The sequence below is a fragment of the Glycine max genome, chromosome 19, assembly GCF_000004515.6.
Source record: "Glycine max cultivar Williams 82 chromosome 19, Glycine_max_v4.0, whole genome shotgun sequence".
NCBI lineage: Eukaryota > Viridiplantae > Streptophyta > Magnoliopsida > Fabales > Fabaceae > Glycine > Glycine max.
This window is the reverse complement of record NC_038255.2, coordinates 16,048,523-16,071,706: the sequence shown is the minus strand read 5'-3', so window position 1 is coordinate 16,071,706 and position 23,184 is coordinate 16,048,523. Positions and strand designations below refer to the sequence as shown.

At 36.9% G+C, this 23,184-nt stretch overlaps 2 protein-coding genes across 2 annotated transcripts; both read left to right on the top strand.

Moving 5' to 3' along the window:
* Positions 1–2,386: 2,386 nt before the first annotated feature.
* Positions 2,387–2,875, top strand: LOC121174177 (secreted RxLR effector protein 78-like). Its single transcript, XM_041012877.1, has one exon. The coding sequence runs from the start codon at positions 2,387–2,389 to the stop codon at positions 2,873–2,875; it is 489 nt and encodes a 162-aa protein (XP_040868811.1).
* A 17,139-nt stretch (positions 2,876–20,014) lies between these two features.
* On the top strand, positions 20,015–22,335 carry LOC102662728 (uncharacterized). The gene is made up of 4 exons (XM_006604999.1): positions 20,015–20,092; positions 20,170–20,266; positions 21,443–21,751; positions 21,830–22,335. Exons 1-4 carry the CDS (start codon positions 20,015–20,017, stop codon positions 22,333–22,335), a joined length of 990 nt encoding a protein of 329 aa, XP_006605062.1.
* The last annotated feature ends 849 nt before the right edge of the window (positions 22,336–23,184 follow it).

Sequence of the window (23,184 nt, the reverse complement as noted above, 5' to 3'; positions counted from 1 at the left end):
CTGACACATTTGGAGAAAGATTTTGGTATTCATTTCAAACAATGGTCATCCAATATCAGAGCAGGATTTAATCATATAGTAAGAAATGGAAGCCATTTAACCAAAGTCAATACTCATGAATGCTAGAACATCCATCAAGAATGATAACAAAGCAGTAATTTAAATTAAATTCATCTTAGTTTTTCTATTTTATGATCACTCCCGATTGCTGGAATGGTGAAGGAGTTGCATTAATGCAGAAATTTCCACAGAATCATCAGTGTCAAGATTGTTGTTCTTCATCACTTTAAAGAAAGATTCTCAGAGCAGAATCCTTGCAGACCAACCTTGGAAGGGATCCAGTTCTCTTCCCTTGATCAAAGGCAGAAGGAAAGCCTTGTTGATAGATTCACTGAGCTGGAAATCAAGTCTGCAGTTTGGGCTTGCGAGGGAGATAAAAGTCCTAGCCTGGATGGTTTGAATTTCAATTTCATCAAACAGTTTTGGGAAGTAATCCCAAGGCCTAGCAGAATGACAAACCAAAGGAGATGATGAGAAGTAATACCAAGGCCCAGCAGACTGAGGAACCTTTCGTGCACTCCAACCCAGCTTCTAAAGGTCACCCTCTGTCTTCTTTATACGAGGACCCTATACAGCTGCAATGTGACATCTTGAAGGAAATGGGCTTGTCTTATGAGGAAGAAGATAGCAAGGTTAAGGGGCTGCTGCTGGATATGGAGAATAAAGATGATTTGATTGCAGCAGAGAAGGGAATTAAATCTCAGCAATTATGATAATTCTCTCCTATAATTCTAGAGGTTTGGGGAGGGGAGTCGAGTGGGCTGCTGTTAGAAGGCTCATTGTAAAGCACAAAGTGGATCTTGTCTGCCTCCAAGAAACCAAGAGGGAGAACTTTAATAAAAGTATTTGCCAGGCCATTTGGGGAGACTCCACTGGTCATTGGGATTTTGTTCCATCTGTGCAAGCTGCTGGTGGCCTTTTATGTATGTGGAATAACTCCACCTTTGTGGTAGAAAGGAAGGAAAAAGGTAGAAGCTTCTTAATGCTTGAAGGCACATGTTGTAGTAATAATCAGAAGTTGATATTTGTCAATGTTTATGCTCCTTGTGATCTAGTTGGGAAGAAAGCTTTATGGGATGAGTTGAGGCAGCTGAAGGCTTCTAATCCTAGTGGAATGTGGTGTTTCCTTAGGGACTTCAATAGCATTAGAAGTTCTCAGGAAAGAATCAGCTTATCTCAAAGAAGGGCAAATCCTTATGACATTGCAGCCTTTAATCAGTGGATTGATGATATGGAGCTTCAGGAAATTAAATGTTATGGGAATAGCTTTACTTGGATTAGGCCTAATGGCTGTGTGAAAAGCAGACTTGATAGATTCTTGGTCTCACAGAATTGGCTATCTCTTTGGCCTGAGAGCTGCCAAACTGTCCTTCAAAGGAACCTCTCTGATCATTGCCCGTCTATATTGCAAACTAACATGGTGGACTGGGGCCCAAAGCCCTTTAGGGTGTTTGACTGGTGGCTGCAGCAAAAGCGGTACCAAAAAATGGTGAGGGAGGCCTGGAAAAAGGACCAGCAGGGGGGCTGGGGGGGTATTGCCCTTAAAAACAAGTTGAAGAACTTAAAATCTGTTATAAAATAGTGGAGCAAAGCAGAGGGGAATATTAATCCTAAGAAGGTCCTTAATATTCAGCAGAAGCTAAATGAAGTGGAGGATCTAGCTGCTCATCGAAATCTGACTGATCAAGAGATTAAGGATAGAACTTTACTTCAGCAGGAGTTATGGAATGCCTCTAATGCTTTTGAATCTTTATTGAGACAAAAATCTAGGGCCAGATGGCTGAAGGAGGGGGACTACAACACTGCTTACTTTCACAAATACGTGAATTTCAGGAGAGCTTATAATAATATTCCAGGTATATTTATATATGAGGAGTGGATCCAGTAACCTGATGCAATGAAAAATGAAGCTGCCAACTTCTTCCATAATAGATTCACTAAGCAGATGCATTCTAGACCTACCTTGGATGGATTTCACTTCAAATCTATTTCTTAGAGGCAAAGAGAACAGCTGACTGTCCCATTCTCTGACAAAGAGATCAAACAAGCAGTGTGGAGTTGTGGAGGGGATAAGTGTCCTGGGCCTGATGGCCTTAACTTAAATTTTATTAAGGAATTCTGGGATGTGTTGAATCTTGAGTTTAGAAGATTCGTGGATGAGTTCTATGCTCATGAAAGCTTTCCTAGAGGCTCCAATGCTTCCTTTGTGGCTTTAATTCCCAAAAAGTCTCACACATAGTCCCTAAATGATTACAGGCCCATATCCTTGATAGGCTGCATGTATAAAGTCATAGCTAAGCTTTTATCTAATAGATTAAGGTTTGTTATGGATGAACTCATTGATGAAAGACAGTCAGCTTTCATTAAAGAAAGACATATACTTCATGGGATCCTGATTCTTAATGAGGTGGTGGAGGAAGCAATGAGAAGTAAGAAGCCAGCAATGATTTTCAAGGTGGATTTTGAAAAGGCCTATGACTTAGTGTCTTGGTCCTTCTTGGATTATATGTTGCTTAGATTGGGTTTTTGCCAAAAATGGAGAAGATGGATCTCAGCTTGCCTACATTCAGCAACCATATCTGTTTTGATTAATGGTAGCCCATCTAAGGAGTTCAACCCCTCAAGAGGCTTGAGGCAAGGAGATCCTTTAGCCCCCTTGCTCTTCAATATAATTGGGGAAGGTCTCACTGGTATGATGAGGGAAGCAGTTCACAAAAATCTTTATAGAAGCTATCTAGTTGGAAAGAAGAGAGAACCTGTTAATATTCTGCAGTATGCTGATGATACTATTTTTGTGGGTGAGGTTGATTGGTAGAATGTTCATGCTATAAAGGCCCTGCTTAGAGGCTTTGAATTGGCTTCTGGCTTGAAGATTAACTTTGCTAAAAGTCAATTCGAGATCATAGGAGGTGGAGTTAACTGGGGTTTGACAACAGCTAATATCCTGAACTGCAGTCAAATGAATTACCCCTTTCATTATTTAGGCATTCCCATTGGTGCCAATCCTTCCAGTCTGATGGTTTGGGAGCCTCTCATTACTAAATTCAAAACAAAACTATCCAAATGGGCCCAGAAAGATATATCCATGGGGGGGAAGGTCACACTTATCAATTCTGTTCTCAATGCTCTTCCAATCTATCTTCTTTCCTTTTTCAGGATTCCCCAAAGGATAGTCCAAAAATTAATTTCCTTACAAAGGAAATTTCTGTGGGGAGGAGACAATACTCATAATAAAATTCCTTGGGTGAAATGAGATGATATTTGTCTGCCCAAGAATGAGGGGGGATTGGGTATAAAGGATATTTCGAAGTTCAATGTAGCCTTGTTGGGTAGATGGATATGAGCTTTTGCATCTGGTCAGCAGCAACTTTGGGTAAGAGTTCTAATCTCTAAATATGGTGGATGGCTTGAGTTCCAGCATGATACAGATAAGAGGGGATTTTCTCATTGGTGGAGGGACCTTAGAAAGATATTTCACCAGTCAGATCACAATATCTTCAAGCACCAATTGACTTGGAAGGTGGGATGTGGGGAAACAATCAAATTCTGGACAGACAAGTGGCTAGGGGAAGATTATACCCTTGAACAGAAATATAATCAGCTTTTTCGGATTAGTAGGCAGCAAAATTCTCTCATCTCAAATATGGGAGAATTTAATTATGATAGTTGGGAATGGAACCTTAGATGGAGAAGGAACTTATTTGATCATGAAAGTGATTTAGCAGCCCTTCCTATCTACCTACTGTCATTCTTCAAAATTCCTAAAAAAGTGGTGCATAAGGTAGTATCTATTCCACACTTGGTCTTGGTTAAATGGAATGGAGACAGACTTCCATCTTCAGATTTTTGTAGTGCAAAAAAAAAAAAAAACAATCATGCAAGCATATTTGAAAACTTAAAATACGAATAACTCAAGTTAAAATCAATTCATTTTTTACAACTGTGAACAAATTAACTAAGGTACAGTAGGCAAATTTGTTTTCACTAATATTAGTAGGTCATCACCACTGCAGTAGAATTTAAGTTAAACTTAGATAAGTACCTTATGAAGAGGCCAGCTACCTTGTCACAGCTAACAAGTCAGAACTGAACAAATTTCTGCATGTATAATTGAACAAATTTGTTATCAAACTTGTGTGTGTGTCTTTGTATGATGAGTGTGTGTGTGTGTGTGTCATGAGTGTGTGTCTGTGTGTTTCTATCATACGTGTGTGTGTGTGTGTCATTAGGGTTTGTGTGTGTGTGTTTCATGACCAATTTTTCTTACTAGCAATTCAGTGGCAGTGTATTGCTTAGGCTTCCGTCGAAATGAAAGGAAAATCAACGAGTCTGATAGAACAACTTCAGTCTTCACTCTTCACTAGTTGAACACAAATAAAAAAAAATTAAACTACTTCAAGGATAAATAAAAGATTCAGAAGCAGCAGACCTAGATTGTCTAAGCTATTTTATAATGGGCAGCTATAGTTACAATGATGATGAAATGAACTATAGAAAAAAAAGTATAAAATACAGAAGAATAAAAAAACAATTAAGGGCAGAACTCAAAAGCTTTTAGCCATGCTGCTTGGAATTTAATCAATTAAGGGTTGAACACTTGTTCTTCAATTGTAGCAAAACCCTCCCTTTATGGTGGGAATCAATGTCCTGGGTTGATCTTATCACTGTAATGCCACAAAATCATAAGGACCATTTTCTGCAACATGGAATGGAGGTAGCAGATGGAGTCAGGTCCAAAACCTGGAAATGCTGGTGGATTGCTTTAGCTTGGACAATATGGCACCATAGAAATAAGATGGTGTTCCAAGATACAACTTTTCATGGAACCAAACTGTTAGAAGATGCCCTATTCCTACTATGGTCGTGGATCAAAGCAATGGACAAGGATTTTACTCTTCATTTTAACCAATGGTCCTCTAATCTTAAGGAAGGTTTTAGGAACTAGGAGGCGTTAACTCTTAAACTCTTAAACTGTTACTAGAACACAATAAGGGTAAGGGAAACTGTTAAACTCCAATAATAGGCGTTAACTCTTAAACTCTTAAACTGTTACAAGAACACAATAAGGGTAAGGGAAACTGTTAAACTCCAATAATAGGCGTTAACTCTTAAACTGTTACAAGAACACAATAAGGGTAAGGGAAACTTCACTAAGGAGAAGAAGCACAAAGTTGTCACGATGCTCGAGTTAAATATGAGATACCCTAGCCATGTTTAGTTCACTAAGTGTGCGATACATGAATGCAATCAAATATTCATACAGGATTAGACCAAACATACCTACGTGAGGTGGCGAAGGAGAAGAAGCACAGACTTCTGACGATGCTCAAGTGCGATGAACACGATGCTCGACCTTAGACAAAATGATGGTCAGATGGAGAACATACAGCTTCAAGGTAGATGGAGAACAAAGAGAGCAAGAAAGCTTAGATGGAGAAGAAGACAGAGAGAAGGACAAGACAACGCGAAGGAGACGAAACATACCTAGGTATGGTGGCGAAGGAGAAGAAGCAGAGACTTGTGACAATGCTCGAGTGCGACGAACACGATGCTCAGATGCAGACAGGGACGGTTTCGCTAAACGGAGATTAGAAGAAGAAGAGAGCGCGAAAGCTTAGATGGAGAAGAAGACAGAGTGCCAGCTTCTTAGGGCTCACCATATTTTTTAAAATATAACTTCAACACCGGTTTTAAAAAAAACCCGATGTTAACAAAATGATGTTAAGGTTAACATCGGTTTTCTGGAGAAAACCGATGTTAACATAACAAACGTTAACATCGGTTTTCTAAAAACCCGGTGTTAATAAACATATGTTAACATCGGTTATTTAAAAATCGATGTTACTAATAAATGTTAACATCGGTTCTCCAATAACCGATGTTAATGAACTTCGTTAACATCGGTTTTTCACAAAACTGATGTTAACGTATACACGGTATTTACAATTATGCCACCGCGCATATGTTAACATCGGTTTTTTTAACAACCGATGTTAACACACCGATGTTGAATCCGCTTTTTGTAGTAGTGTTGAGATGCTTACTTCCACTCTCGGTGGTGACCAACGGTGCTAGATAGAGGGGGCAGTGAACTTTAAAGAAGCGGGAAACTTGTTTACTTAAAAACAATGTTAGCCGAAATATTGTGTGATAATAAATTTTATGTTAAATAATAAAATAATTTCAAAATCTTGTTTTGTATCTTTTCCTAGTGTAAAAACCAAACATTACATAGTACAAAGGGTAATATAGTAAAATTTACATTATTTTATCCAACACATAAACAAATCAAATAAGATACAACACAAAGTTATTTATACTGTACATTGACCACTAAATAATACACAGTACAAAAAGTTATCATGTAACTCAACTACTTATTCAATATTATTTTGTCTATCCTATCTTAGCAAATTAAACGCACCCTTAAATTTCTTGTTTCTAATCACCAAACCAACCTTATATGCTTTTGTAGAATGTGCAAATCTCAAAAAACAAGGGGTCAAAACTAGAAAGCAAATATTATTTTGGGACAGCAATGTGCGAACATTTTTTTTGTTGGTCCGTGAATGTACTATTTGATACTAGTGAATATATATATATATATATATATATATATATATATATATATATATAAAATAAATGGTATGATATGAAAAAAAATATTTCAAAAAAAAACCTAGTGATTTAATGTTTAAAACGTTGGAATATTAAAAAATTATTGTATCCAGATGCTTTCCTGCATTATGCCTGTCCATCTTCTCTCCCGCACTGTTGTAGACCCTTGGATCAATCCTGCGGTTAAGAAAAACTTGTCTCTTTTATGTTCATCCCAAAAACAAATGGTATATAATAATAAAATGAGAGTTCCCTTATGTTAGGGATATGCAATGTTTTTTATTTTACATAATGTTAAAAATGAAATGAATCTATTTCATCAAAGAAAATGTTAGAAAAATAAAATATATTAAATTAAAATATATGTTAATTTGGATATAAAATTTAAAACCAATTCAATTGAATATGAACGAAATTAATTAGACCCAATCCCTTAAGTTAGTTAATATCATTCGTTAAATGTAAAAAATATTAAAAAATGAATAATAATCACTAAAGTATATTTTTAATTTGGATATAAAATTAATAATTAATTAAATTAAAAGTAATAATAAAGAAAAGTTTTTCTTAATCGTATGATTGATCCAAGAGTCTACAATAGCGCTGGAGGGAGGATAGAGAGGCATAACAAAGGAGAGGGATCTAGATCTAAAACTAGTGGGTGGTGGAAAAATCCAATCAGAATAGGATTATATATTATTGAACCCGAGTTCATAAGATCTCGTTATATTTATATACGTAAGAATAATTTATTTAATGTCTAATTCCTATGATGTATAATTTTTTTTTAAATTGATTTTCTTAAATTAATTGTTACTACCCAATTGGAAAACACCCATAACCTTAAAAAAAATATAAAAACGAAACATAAGTGGGTTGATGAAGGTAATATGTGTCATATAACAAATAAAAGCCAATGGCCACTATCAGTTCATTATGCTCTTCATAGTTGAAAGGGGCTCTTTTCTTTTTCTTTTTTTTATTTGTTTGGGTGGTGGGACACGTTTTGTTATGAAATTTTCTTATTCATCTTTATCTTTGTAGGCAATTATTGAATGTTGCTATCATTGCATGTAGGTACGTGACAGCTATCATGGTCCCTGATGACTATTGTTATCGTGGATCTCGTGGCGTGAATTGTTTTCTTAAAAAAAAACTTCTTGTATCAAATTTATATTTATATAACTTTATAAAATGATTACCATGTGTTGGAACTTATAAATTTTAAGTCTTGATTGGAGTTAACAATTAGGATAAAGGGTTTTTCTTTTGGTCTATGAACCTTTTATTTTTTATGAAAGCTTTGTAGGAGGTATATAAAAATCTGTATGTGGTTTGGGTACTATTTGTAGCACTTTGAACATATATTTTTATATGGTTGAAATATTACAAGTGGTCAGGATGTGGTCGTTTACAGTAATGATAATGGTACCGTGAAAATTTCGTTTGTGGGCAATTACAAGAACTCCAACGATCTAATCGGCGAGTGCTGGAAGAAGGGAAACTAAAAGGGAGTTGCTACGTGCACCCAACATTATTGCTGGGGCATCTAGCAAACAGTGAAGTGACGAAACTGCCCTTCAGTAAATCTAATTCTGGAAGACGCTTTTTCCGGAAACATTCCGGAAGACCCTTTTTCCGGAAACTTTCCAGAAGAACCTTTTTCCGGAAGATGAATTTGTGATTTCCGAAAGTACTCAGAAACTCTTTCCGGAAGGACGTCATCCGGAATGTTTTCGGAAGAAGCTTCTTCCAGAAGATATCCTTTTACTTCCGAAAGAAGGGTCTTTCGGAAGTTAGCTTTTTTTTTTAAAATGTTTTATTTTGTGATAAATTACTTTTAATGAATAAACTAAATTATAAAATAATTAATATTATTATACATAAATAATTAAATAATTAGTGAACATAATTATGACTAATATTTATAATTTGTTTTTTACGCGCATGTAAAATATTATTTTGTGTGACAATTTAGTATAATTTAAACCATAAAAATTAATTAATTCATAAATTTTATTAAAAATACAATTTTTTTATTATGATAACATTTAATTTTTATTACAAAAGTTAATATATAATAAAAAAATGATTATTATTTTATAACAAAGTGAAGAAAAAAGAATTTTCATTTTATAATAACAAGGAAAAATAAAATAATATTTAATGCATATGTAATGACGATTTTGCCCTTGTGTAATTTTCTTTAAATTAACGCGTTCACGCTTCCATTTTCACGCTTCCTTTACTCAGTTTTTTACTGCGCATTCTTCCTTCTCTGCTTTCTTTCTTTCGTTTTGGTTGGTTGTTGTTGCTTTCGGTGGTGATCCCTTTTGCGCTTTCCATTGGTGGTCCCGGGAAGTATTTGAAGATTTGGTGGTCCCGTGTTCCGCATTTGAAGTTTTGTTAGTGATTGTTCTTCCTATTTCGTCGGAGGTACGCATTTATGAATATTTTTTTCGTTTTCCGGCTAGTTTTTAGAGAAGAAAAACAGTAAAAACTGTATCCGGAAGAAATTTTAGACACAGCAGGAGGAAGGTCCGGAATGAGAATGTGAGTAACTTCCGGAAGACCTTATTCCGGAATGTTAAATTATTAGCAAATTTTTTTATTTCTGTTTTATAATTTATATATATATATATATATATATATATATATATATATATATATGTTGTGGATTATTGGTTTAATTAGGTATAATGGTATAATATTAAATGATTTAGGTAACTTAATTGTATAATGGTAGAAAAATGTTTTATTAGTTGTTTATTATAGTGATAAGTTTAGTTTACGTAAATAATGTAGTTATAAATTTAGAATATATTTGTATTAGTTGTTAGTATGTTTGTTAGTTAATAAGTAGTCAATTTATGGATGTGGTTATATGATAATTTGAATATACTTGTGTATGATGCATATGTGCTGTTAATATGTTTGTTATTTAAGGTGTAGTAAATTTTTGGATGTGGTTATATGATAATTTGAATGTACTTGTGTATGATGCATATGTCCTTAAGATGGATGAAGATCAATGGAGGTATGACTTTGCGATGTCACAAGAAGTTCATATGGATTATGATTATGATAATCAAGAAGAATGTGGGGTGAATGAACCACATGTGGATTGTTGAAATGCTTTTAATACGTCTCAGGTAATCATAGATAATTTGAGTCATTTGGTTGAATTGATGTTTTGTATGAAAATTAATATGTTAGGGTTGCGTTGTAGGTATTCGCTACTCGAGATGATGTTTTGCAATGGGCTCGAACAGTTGTCCATGAAAATGGATTTGTTGCGGTTATTATGAGGTCTGACACAGAGATCGGTAGCAAAGGAAGAAGTTCATTTGTCTTAATTGGGTGTGAAAGGAGTGGTACGTACAAGTGTAGAAATAAAGAATTCGTTAGAAAAGACACAGGGAGTAGGAAATGTGGTTGTCCCTTCAGGCTTCGTGGGAAACCAGTGCATGGAGGGGAAGGTTGGATGGTGAAGTTGATCTGTGGGATTCACAATCATGAATTGGCGAAGTCCTTAGTTGGACATCCATACGCCGGGCGATTGACTAAGGAAGAAAAGAAAATTATTGCTGATATGACAAAGTCGATGGTGAAACCGAAAAACATCTTGCTAACGTTGAAGGAACACAATGCCGACAGTTGCACCACGATAAAGCAAATTTACAATGCAGGAAGTGCATATCGTTCTTCAATAAGAGGAGCTGATACCGAAATGCAGCATCTGATGAAGCTTCTCGAACGTGATCAATACATTCATTGGCATAGATTGAAGGATGAAGTTGTGGTGCGTGATCTGTTTTGGTGTCACCCAGATGCAGTAAAGTTATGCAATGCATGTCATCTGGTGTTTTTCATAGACAGTACCTACAAAACAAACAGGTACAGACTCCCACTACTTGACTTTGTTGGAATGACACCAACGGCGATGACATTCTCTGCTGGGTTTGCATATCTGGAGGTTGAGCGTGTTAATAATATTGTATGGGCTTTGGAACGATTTCGAGGCCTATTTTTAAGAAACGATCGCCTCCCTCTTGTTATTGTCACTGACAGAGACCTAGCACTGATGAATGCAGTGAAAACTGTGTTTCCCGAGTCTACTAATTTGTTGTGTAGGTTTCATATCGATAAGAATGTGAAGGCGAAGTGCAAATCTTTAATCGGGGAAAAAAATGCGTGGGACTATGTAATGGATAACTGGGGTACTTTGGTTGATTGTCCGTCCGAACACAAGCTCCATGAGTCACATCAGAAGTTTCAAGTTGCTTGTTCGCCTTGGCCGATGTTCATTGACTATGTTAACGACACATGGATTATCCCTCACAAGGAAAAATTTATTACATCATGGACGAATAAGGTCATGCACCTAGGCAACACAACAACAAACAGGTATTAAGAACTGATTTTATTTGTTAGTAAGGATTAGTATTAAATGGTACTTAATTGATGTATATTTTCATGTTTGTTGTGTATTTTAAATGTAGGGTTGAATCAGCTCATTGGGCTCTCAAAAGAGTACTACAAAATAGCGTTGGAGACCTATGTAGTGTTTGGGATGCCATGAACAACATGATCACGCTGCAACACGTCGAAATTAAAACATCCTTTGAAACCAGTACGCATGTGGTTGGGCATGTATATAAAAAAACCTTATACAAGAGGCTTCTTGGGATGGTTTCAAGGGATGCTTTAAATCAGATTGCTTCTGAGGTTGACCGTCTACGTTATCTCGACAACAATCTCTCTTCTTGTGGTTGTGTGATGAGAAGCACGCACGGTCTTCCTTGTGCATGTGAGCTTTCTAGGTATACTATTGGCAACATTCCATTGGATTCAGTCCATCTTTTCTGGAGGAGACTTTGCTTTTCAGACCAAGGGTTATGTGAGACGGAAGTCACCATCAAGGAAGAGATAGTGATCATATCTAAAAGGTTTGATGAACTTGATGTGGCTAGCAAAGTAACTCTGAAGAGTAAACTTCGAGAAATTGCATACCCTGATCATAACTCTATGTGCCCTCCTCCGTCAAAGGTCAACACTAAAGGTGCACCGAAGAAACCGATGCAAAGAAGTCAAAGATCCACAAAGCGTGATCCGTCTTACTGGGAGTATGTTGATGTTTTTCATTCTGTTCAAAGCAGCAACTCTCCAGTGAAACGAAGTGCATCATGTTCTCAACCGCCTCAGCCAACAAGGATCATCCCGATGTTGGATCAATTTGCGTCATTCCTTCAAGGTTTCATTCGTGACGTTGTGGATGTGAAAGCGGACGGTAACTATGGATATCGGTCCATTGCCGCTTTATTAGGTATGGGGGAAAATTCGTGGCCGTTAGTGCGTAATGAATTGATTAAAGAAGTTGGCAAGTGGTCGCATGAGTACATGAATCTCTTCAGTGGTACAGAGAGATTTGAACAATTAAAGTTGTCCCTACTTGTTGATGGCTTTTCAAAGGTATGTTTTTAGGTTAATTTTTTTAATAACAATGTTTAAATTACTTACATGTGTATGTTTGGTTCATTCAGGTTAGTGTGGACAAGTGGATGGATATAACGGACATGGCATATGTGATTGCTTCACGGTATAACGTAATCCTTGTATCGTTGTCCCGACAACAAAGCATGACATTTTTCCCTCTTAGAAGTCAACCACCACCTGATTCTTCTGGCCACCTCATCATATGTGTCGGTCACGTGTTTGGAAATCATTTTGTTCAGGTACATTGAATATAGTTAGTATAACAATTATGCAATGACTTCGCTGGTTCGTTTGGCACGGTCAGCGCATGATATAATGTTTGTTCATGTACAACAGGTTTATTTGAAAGACCATTGTCCCTTGCTGCCTCCAGCACTGTTGTGGTCAAGCAATTGTTATTCTTAGGCAAAGCAGTGGGCAATTCCATATATTAGTAGAATGCAGCAATACACAAGCTTGATGTCATTCAAAACACACTATGTAGACCTAAATGAAGACTAAACATGCATTGTTTATGTAATTGTATTCATTATGCGATATAATTTGTTGTAACCCATTACTAACCAATTAATATTATCAAGTACTTGTTTGGTTAAGCAAGGAAATTGTTGGTCCAACAAAAATCATTTACGCGTGCTGCATACATCATTGTCATAATTGACAACACATAATGACATGCATGCGTATTACAGTTTGAGCGCGACAACACATTGGCTGACTTGACTACACATTTACGCGTGTCTATTTTTTTGTAAACAAAGTAAAACAATGGCTCGGTCACAACCATATATATATATATGACAGACTAGGCTACTAAATCACACATTATCTTGCTTTCAAATAGTCTCCCAACTGATACACAAACTATGGCATTTTTAGGAGAAACTAGCAGTCAGACGATTGTCAACTCAAGGTTGGCTTTCATTTTTCCAAATGGATCGATTATTCACAATGATACTAGGGTTTACGTCCAAACTTCAACTTCGGTGCCCATTCGAGTACCAAATAGCTGTGATTTTGCAAGCCTAAAAACCAGAATACACAATACCCTTCAGCTATTCGACAAACAATTTTTGGATGAAATTCACTACCGGAAGCCATTCACCGATACAGGTAACCAAATTCGCTTTGAGTGTATGAAATTGATAAATGATGACGATGTCAACACAATGTTAATGTGTAATGATCAATTTTCTTGTGTTGGTCCGATTGAGTTATTATGCACCGTTGGAAGAACACCAGATGGAATAATAAACTTACTTGAACGCACTATGCCTCGTACTCATGACGCGATCCTGTATTACAACGGGAAATGGAACATGCCACCGCAGAACAAATTTGTTGGATGCGCGTTCACAAGAAAAAATCCTAAGAAATTTCAAATTCCTTCAACATGTACCATCGATGAACTGAAGAATTTAATCAAGCAAGTTGCACCTAAAGGGATTCCCCCTCTTGGAATTCACGAATCACAAACGGTAAGCCGATTGTTTTTCCGCCAACCACCTCGCTTTGAGTATTCAGATATGGTTATAAAATATGAAATAAATGAGCTGATGACCAACGAAGAACTACTGAAGGTGTTACTACAATCAAACTACTGGAAAAAATATGGACCAATAGAAATTTTAGCTGTCTTTACTAAATATGTTTTGAAAATCGAAGACGAGGTCACTGGGACGTCGCTAAACAACTGAATGTGATGTTTAATTTTTTGCTTTTTCGTTGATGTAACCTTTATCTGTTTACGGCGTGTTTAATTCCCATAATAAAGTTGAATGTGTTGTTTCAGTGGACATAAAAATTATTTGTTAAAAGGGTCCATTTACCATTTTTTTGGATTTTCAAGCTTTGTCTTGACGTGTTAGTTGATGGAACCGGGGAACGAGACTATTTTTTTTGGGTTCTTTGACGTCCAAACATGAGAAATGGCCACCCTCCATTGTCTCACGCCACTGGCCCACCCACGCAAAAAAATCCCAAACATGGGTACTTGAACATGGAAAAAGGGTCGATTTCCTATTTTTTAGGATTTTCAGGCTTTGTTTTTACGTGTTAGTTGACGGAACCGGGGAACGAGACTATTTTTTTTTGGGTTCTTTGACGTCCAAACATGAGAAATGGCCGCCCTCCATTGTCTCACGCCACTGGCACACCCACGCAAAAAAATCCCAAACATGGGTACTTGAACATGAAAAAGGCTCGATTTCCTATTTTTTTGGATTTTCAGGCTTTGTTTTTACGTGTTAGTTGATGGAACCAGGGAACGGGACTATTTTTTTTGGGTTCTTTGACGTCCAAACATGAGAAATGGCCGCCCTCCATTGTCTCACACCACTGGCACACCCACGCAAAAAAATCCCAAACATGGGTACTTGAACATGGAAAAAGGGTCGATTTCCTATTTTTTAGGATTTTCAGGCTTTCTTTTTACGTGTTAGTTGATGGAAACGGGGAACGAGACTATTTTTTTTGGGTTCTTTGACGTCCAAAAATGAGAAACTAAAACCCTCCATTGTCTCACGCCACTGGCACACCCATGCAAAAAAATCCCAAACATGGGTACTTGAACATGGATTTTTTTTAAAGTTATCATTGTAGTATCTTATATGGCGATTTCATTGTCATGTCAATTTTTTTTTATGATCGTATCATAATTTATTATGTATCATAATTACTTTAAAAATCTTACTAACACATAATTATGAATTATGAATTATGAATGATTTTAAAAACATTTAGTTTTTATGTAATTCTTACAAACAAAACTCATGATTCTAGGTTCACTTTTTTAAAAAATAAATTTAAAACACTCGTAAACTTCGCTTAACGACCACAAACAATCGGAATAATAAACTATATTATAAAATAATAAATCGTGCAAAACACATCAACTATTAAACAAAAAACTGTAATAATTACAAATATTCATGTCAACTACAACACAAAAAATAAATACAACGATCAATGGTCCATGCGGCGTCTCTGACGAGCCCTGACAGTCCCATCAGCACTGGGTCCCCCTCTCATGATCGTCAGGCAGTCCTGCATAATGTCATATAACTTTGTGCCTGCAGTGACTATCCTAAGGTTGAGCCCACGCTCCAACCTCTGTGCAATCGCCTCATATCCCTCATAATCATCCTGTCAAAGTCATTAAAAACATTTATTATGAAATTTAAAGTAAATAACAACTCATAAAACATTAAATGCACAGATAATCTTACCACATGTGGAGGGGGGTCAAATGCTACTGGAACCTCGGGGCTGGGCGGCTGTATGTAGTCCTCAGGGTCTGCGGCTGGTGCATCCCTCCGCTGGTCACCTGCCTGGGTCGGTATCATGAATGGGTGAGATATGTGGAAAAACCACTCCATGGAATCCGCAGATACCTGCCCAGGCACTAGACAAACCTGACCCGCTGGTAGTAAGTGATCCGCAAACTGCATCCACCTATCATCTATCTGATCGTGTGACAATCGTGCACTAACAAGCGGCGGAGGGATGCTCTGGATGTAACCGAACTGGCGTACCACCCTCTCCAGTCGAGCTGCGACGACCATAGGACCCCATCTCAACTGACCCTGGAAAGATGAAATCTCCTGAAACGCCCTAACCCTCCGATGCTCCAAAAACGACAACCAGGACACATCTGTGACGGTCAAACCATCACAACATGCCCTGTAGGGTGCTTCTGTGATTCCCTTCATGTGCGCCTTCGACGTCAACCACCAGGAAGCACGTGGGGACGTCTCCTGGTATGTATCGTCAGTCACGCACTGGTGCACACTAGGGAAGTGCTCATAGATCCAGCACTACACAATAATTGAGGTTAACATAACATAAAAACATGTTTAAATCATAATCGAACGTAACATATTAATAAACACAAAATTTACCTGAAGTAGCGTCAAGTACCCCGCAAGCTATCGGGTGGTTGTCCTACAAGCCTCATCTAACTGGTCATACATATGAACCAGCGCGACAACTCCCCAAGCGAGGTCCCGGAAAGCGTCAAGGTGGACCACATGCACGTTTGTTGCACTCTTATTAGCAAAAAGAGTGCAACCGACAAGGTGCAGCAGATAAGCGCGAGTTGCGACAATCCACCGCCGGGCCTGTCATCTCGTCTCATAAATGTCTCGAACCCATCCTAATCGTACATATGCTCCACGTGTGAGTGTTGTCTCGGCTCTAGCCTCCTCGGCAGACACTTCCAGCAACTTCGTAAGCAAAAATCTTGCCTCCTCCGTAGAAAAAGCGTGGAAACTGTGCAAGGCGCCAGTGATGGGCAAATGTAGGATTAACGACACATCATCCAATGTGATCGTCAGCTCTCCTACAGGAAGGTGGAAGGTGCTAGTCTCACTGTGCCACCTTTCCACAAATGCGGATATAAGTCCAGGATTGTCAGTAATAACTGAACAATCTATCAATGGACTTAATCCTATGGCAGCCACCAGGCCTTCAAGCTCAGGCACTGACCTCCCAATCAGTGTCACCTTCCTCCCATGTGACACTAACTTCAAATCAAGACGTTCCTGATTTGAAGTACAAATTATACAATTATTAAAAAAAATTAATCACAAACAAATAAATCAACAATGATAAATAATTAACAAATTAAAATACCTGTCCACTCCAAACGGCATGTGCAACATGGTCGGCAAATGATGTGAGCACTGACGGGTCACATGGACCACCAAGGAATCCCTCAGCAGCATCATCACCATCTGACCCCTCACCAGTATCAGCACCCTGTGCATCCGCACGCATCTCAGGTGCCTCCGCAGCCTGCTCAGGGACATCGTCAATCATGTCAGCGACGTCCTCAGTCATATCACGTCACTCCGTAGTCATCTGATGAACGCGTAGCCTACGGGATGAGGCAGTAGGCCTACACCTCTCGGGAACATCAACAACATCCTCATCAGCAGGTCTATCTCTGCCTACAACTCTACCTATGGCACGACCTAAACCTTGTGTTCTGGCCATGATCTGCAAATCATGTCGAACACGTATTTTTTTCGGTCAAAATATACACAATTTTCTTTATAAAAAAATAACTTTATTTATAAACAAATAAAACTAACTTAAATCAAATTATTTTAAAACATACACAACATAATTTTAAAAAAAAAATTAAACAACTTCATTTAAAAAAAAAAACACAACTAATGTAAAAAAAAAAATTAATTACTAAACATCCACAACTTAATTTAAAAAAAAAATAAGAAACTTCATTTCTAAAAAAAAAACACAACTAAATTATTTAGTAAACATCCACAACTTAATTTTTTTTTAAAAAAAAACCTTCATTTATAATAAAAAAAAACAACTAATATAAAAATAATTCATTACTAAACATCCACAACTTAATGTTTTTATATAAAAAAAAACTTCATTTATATAAAACCACAACTAATGTAAAAAAAAATTAATTAGTAAACATCCAAAACTTAATTTAAAAAAAAAAATAAGAAACTTCATTTCTAAAAAAAACACAACTAAATTATTTAGTAAACATCCACAACTTAATTTTTTTAAAAAATAAACAACTTCATTTATAAAAAAAACAACTAATATAAAAATAATTCATTACTAAACATCCACAACTTAATTTTTTTTAAAAAAACCCACAACTAATGTAAAAAAATTTAATTAGTAAGCATCCACAACTTAATTTAAAAAACAATTTAAAAAAATTCATTTATAAAAAAACACAACTCAATTATTTAGTAAACATCCACAACTTAATGTTTTAAAAAAATAAACAACTTCAATTATAAAAAGAAACATAACTAATATAAAAATAATTAATTACTAAACATCCACAACTTAATTTAAAAAAAAAATAAACAACTTCATTTATAAAAAAAACACAAATAATATAAAAAAATTAATTAATAAACATCCACAACTTAATTTAAAAAAAAAACTTCATTTCTAAAAAACCACAACTAATATACAAATAATTAATTATTAAACATACACAAATTAATTTTTTAAAAAAATTAAACAACTTCATTTATAATAAAATAAACAACTTTATTTATAATAAAATAAAAAATTTTATTTATAGACAAAAAAAACACAACTAATTTCAAAATATATAATTAGTAAACATACACAACTTAAATTATATATAACAATAAAACAAAAATGGGAAAAAAAATTCCAAACATACACAACTTTATTTATAAAAATTAACTACTTCATTTATAAAAAATACATAAGTAATTTAAAATTAAATAATTAGTAAAATACTCAACTAAAATGATATAAAAAATAAACTGAAACAATTAACAAAAATAACAAACTTATTTAACAAAAATAATATTTGAAAAAAAAAACTTCCGGAAGAACCACTTCTTCCGGAAAGTGCTTCCGGAACCACTGAAAGGTCATCCGGAAGAAGGGACCCTTCTTCCGGAATGTTTCCGGAACAACCACTTCTTCCGGAAACATTCCAGAATAGGTGTTCCGGGAGCTTTCCGGAAGAACAGTACTTCCGGAAGACGTTTGAGTGGTTCTGGAACAACTACTCTTCCGGAAATCTTTCGGAAGACCTTCTTCCGGAAGTTCCGGAAGAACCCCTAACGGGTCTTACGGAAGGCGCCACCGTCACCAAGCTGCCATTTTTTCTGGCGACTTCTACCCTAAGGTTCCGTCTTCTACCCTAAAGTTCCACTAACCTAACGTTACACTAACCTACCCTAATGTAGTGCATAACAAAACCAAATCTAAGAAGAAGGCCACCTACCTCGAATGCAAATGGGTCCAAGGGCTGCCGGAGAAGCCTCGCGGAGAAGAAGCTCGTCGGGGAAGAGAGAAGAGAAGAAGCTTTTGCGGAAGAGACTCAGTGAAAAGAGAGAATGCTTCCGAAAGAGGGAAAAAAATGCTTTTTATTTTTTTAAATGAAGGGAAAATTGACCTTTCAATGAATTGCTGGGTGCACCTAGCATATCCCAAACTAAAAGAGAGTGATATGGCCCACATCCATCGGGTTTGGGCGGGTTCAAGCCCAAACCTGTCAATCCATATGAAATTGAACTTAATATTTCTTGGCCCACATCTGACTGTTTGCATGTTCGGGTTATATAAGTTCGAGTGTTGCTAGGTACACCCAGCATTTTTACTGGTGCACCCAACAAAGCTTTTAAATGCCAAAATTGCCCCTACCTCCTTTCTTCATTAAAAATGTAACTTTTTTTTTTCCGGAAAAGTTGTTTAGCTCCATTTTTAGAAACGTTGTGCTTCTTGTTTTCTCTTTTTTCGTGCGACATTGCCTCTGGTTCGTAGGGGTAGCAGCGTTGAGCACAGCGGTGAAGGTGAAGGTACTGGCGTCGAGCGTTGCGGTGGTCGGTGGGGGCAAACGAGGTACGCAGATGGTGGTTTGACTGTTGCGGACGTACGGATGAGTTCCGGATCAACTTGATCCGTAAGCTTTTTTCAGATCAACTTGATCCAGAAGCTGCTTAATAATCTTCTGGATCAAGTTGATCTGTAAGAGACTTTCGGATCAACTTGATCCCTTGATCCGGAAGAGTATTAAGCAGCTTCCGGATCAAATTGATTCAAAAAAGTCTTATGGATCAAGTTGATCCGGAAGTATGTTACGGATCAAGTTGATCCGTAAGATACCGATCAAGTTGATCCGTAACATCCTTCCGGATCAACTTGATCCGTAAGTGTATTATTTTTGGTATTTGTTGTTTTTGCATTTATTTTCCTTTTTTTCTTTTAAATTACTAATTTTTTTGTATGACCATTTTTTGTTTGATTTGGTTAGATGGACGAAGATGAGTGGATGTATGAAATAATGTCTGAACGAGCGGATATGGATTATGAAAATGTAGAATCATGTGGTGCGAATGAACCACATGTTGATTGTTCGGATGCGTTCAAGACTTCTCAGGTTATAATGTTAATGTTTGTCACATATTTAATAAAATGAATACTGGTAAAAAAACTTAAATTATGTGGATTTTGTAGGTGTTTGAGTGCCGAGAGGATGTTTTGCGGTGGGCTCGATCCGTGGCTCATGAAAACGGATTTGTGGCGGTGATTTTAAGGTCGGACACAAACACAGGTAGTAGAGGAAGGACTACGTTTGTGTTAATTGGCTGTGAAAGGAGTGGCGAGTATAAGTGTAGGAAAAAAGAATTTATCAGAAGAGACACTGGGACTAGGAAATGTGGGTGTCCCTTCAAGCTTCGTTGCAAGCTAGTGGTTGGAGGAGAAGGCTGGATGGTGAAGTTGATTTGTGGAGTGCATAATCATGAATTGGCCAAGTCATTAGTTGGGCATCCATATGCGGGGCGATTGACTAAAGCTGAAAAAATACTTATTGCTGATATGACGAAGTCCATGGTGAAGCCAAGAAACATTCTGCTAACTCTGAAGGAACACAATGCCAATAGTTGTACGACCATTAAACAGATATACAATGCAAGAAGTGCATTCTGTTCTTCCATAAAAGGAAGTGATCTTGAAAAGCAACATTTGATGAAGCTTCTTGAACATGATCAATATATTCATTGGCACAGAATAAAGGATAAAGACATGGTTCATGATATCTTTTGGGGTCACCCTGATTCAGTGAAGTTAGTCAATGCATGTAATTTGATGTTTTTGATAGACAACACCTACAAAACAAACCGGTACAGACTCACATTGCTCGATTTTGTTGGGGTGACATCGACTGGGATGACATTCTCTGCCGGTTTTTCATATGTGGAGGGTGAATGCATTAATAATTTGGTATGGGCTTTACAACGCTTCCGAGGCCTTTTTTTAAAGCCTGATGCCCTCCCTAGAGTTATTGTCACTCACAGAGACCAAGCATTCATGAATGCAGTGAAGGATGTATTCCCTGAATGCACAAATTTGTTGTGCATCTTTCACATAAACAAGAATGTGAAGGCCAAATGTAAATCACTAATTACGCAAAAAAATGCTTGGGATTATGTCATGGATTGCTGGGGATCTCTGACTGATTGTCCTTCAGAACAACAGTTTAATGAATGCCTGAAGAAGTTCGAAATAGCTTGCGCACCTTGGCCAATGTTTGTTGACTATGTCAAGGAAACATGGATAATACCACACAAGGAAAAATTTGTTTCCGCCTAGACTAATAAGGTGATGCACTTAGGAAACACAACAACAAACAGGTATGAAACTGTTCAACTATTTTTATTAACGTTGAAAAATTTATGGAATTGTATTATTGTATATGTTTATTTTTATTTGTGTATTTGAAATGTAGGATTGGAATCTGGTCACTCGTCTTTAAAAAGACTGTTACAAAATAGCATTGGAGACTTATGCAGTGTGTGGGATGCCATGAACAAAATGATTGTGTTGCAGCACACAGAGATTAAAGCATCATTTGAAACAAGTACACATGTCGTTGGACATGTGTTCCAAAAAAGCTTATACAGGAGGTTGCTTGGAATGGTTTCAAGGTATGCTTTAAATCAAATTGTTGCTGAATTAGAGCGTGTTGACTATGCTGGCAAGAATCCCTCAAGTTGTGGTTGCGTGGTGAGAACCACGCTTGGTCTTCCTTGTGCTTGTGAGCTATCCAAATATGTTGGTGGTTGCATCCCACTGGATTCAATCCATATGTTCTGGAGGAGACTCAGTTTTTCAGACCAAGGGTTATCTGAGCCCGAGGTGGGCATCAAGGACGTAATGGAAACAATATACCAAAAATTCGAAGAACTTGATGTTTGTGGCAAGTTTACTCTAAGAAGTAAACTTTGGGAAATTGCACACCCTGATCAAAATTCGATGTGTCCTCCTCCAGCAAAGGTTAACACAAAGGGGGCACCGAAGAAAACTACGAGCAGGAACCCAAGGTCAACAAAGCGCGATCCATCTTACTGGGAGTATGTAGATGCCTTTAAATCACAACAAAATAGCAATTCGTTGGTGAGGCATACTGCATCATCCTTTGAGCAACCGAATCGAAGAACGATGATGCCCATGTTGGACCAGTTTCAGCCATTTATGCATGACTTCATTGATAAGATTGTTGATGTTAAAGCTGATGGTAACTGTGGATATCGGTCGGTTGCCAGTTTATTAGGTATGGGCCAAGACTCTTGGTCGGTGGTCCGCAACCATCTGCTTAAAGAACTTGTCAATTTCTCATAAGACTATATCAAGCTCTTTGGTGGCACGGAGAGATTTGAGGAATTAAGGATGTCACTACTTGTTGATGGGTTAACCAAGGTATGTAATTTATGTATTTGATTTTTAAGACTTTAGTTTGAAATTAAGTTTGACGTGTATATTTGTTTTATTCAAGTGACAACGGATAAGTGGATAGATATAACGGACATGGGACATGTCATTGCATCAAGGTATAACATAATCGTTGTATCCTTGTCTAAACAACAAAGCATGACATTCTTTCCCCTTAGAAGTCAACCGCTAACAAATTCTTCATTGCATTGTATAATTTGTATCGGTCATGTGTATGACAATCATTTTGTTGAGGTACATTGTAGATATGAAGTGTTTTTTTTTATGATTATGCAATGAGTTTTGTAGGATTGAGTTAACATTTTTTTTTGCATACAGAACAGGTTTATTTAAAAGAACATTGTCCCTTACCGCCTGTATCATTGTTATGGTCTAGCAATTGTCATCCGCAGGCAAAGTCGTGGCCAAATCCATGGATGAACTGAAGGATTTGATCAAGCAAGTTGCGCCTCGTCGGACTCCCCCTTATGGTGTTGATGAAACACAAATGGTAAGGCGATTTTTTTTTCGGAAACCAAGTCACCATGAGTATTCATAAAAAGTTATAAAATTTGAAATAATTGAACTCAAAACCAACGAGGACGTGATGCAGGTGCTCATTGAGTCTAACTACTGGAAAAAGATTGGGCCAATAGAAATTTTAGCTGTTTTTAGTAAACCTGTACTGCAAATGGAAGACGAGTTGTCCTTGTCGCAAAATTAGCATGAGTTAGTTGTAGTATTTGATGCGTATTTAAT

Excerpts from the sequence above, each read along its gene's own strand:
- LOC121174177 (XM_041012877.1), top strand. The coding sequence starts at position 2,387 with ATGGATGAACTCATTGATGAAAGACAGTCAGCTTTCATTAAAGAAAGA.
- LOC102662728 (XM_006604999.1), top strand. The coding sequence starts at position 20,015 with ATGGATTATGAAAATGTAGAATCATGTGGTGCGAATGAACCACATGTT. Across the intron at positions 20,093-20,169 it reads ATGCGTTCAAGACTTCTCAG|GTGTTTGAGTGCCGAGAGGA; the intron begins GTTATAATGTTA and ends TGGATTTTGTAG. Across the intron at positions 21,752-21,829 it reads GCTTGGTCTTCCTTGTGCTT|ACCAAGGGTTATCTGAGCCC; the intron begins GTGAGCTATCCA and ends TCAGTTTTTCAG.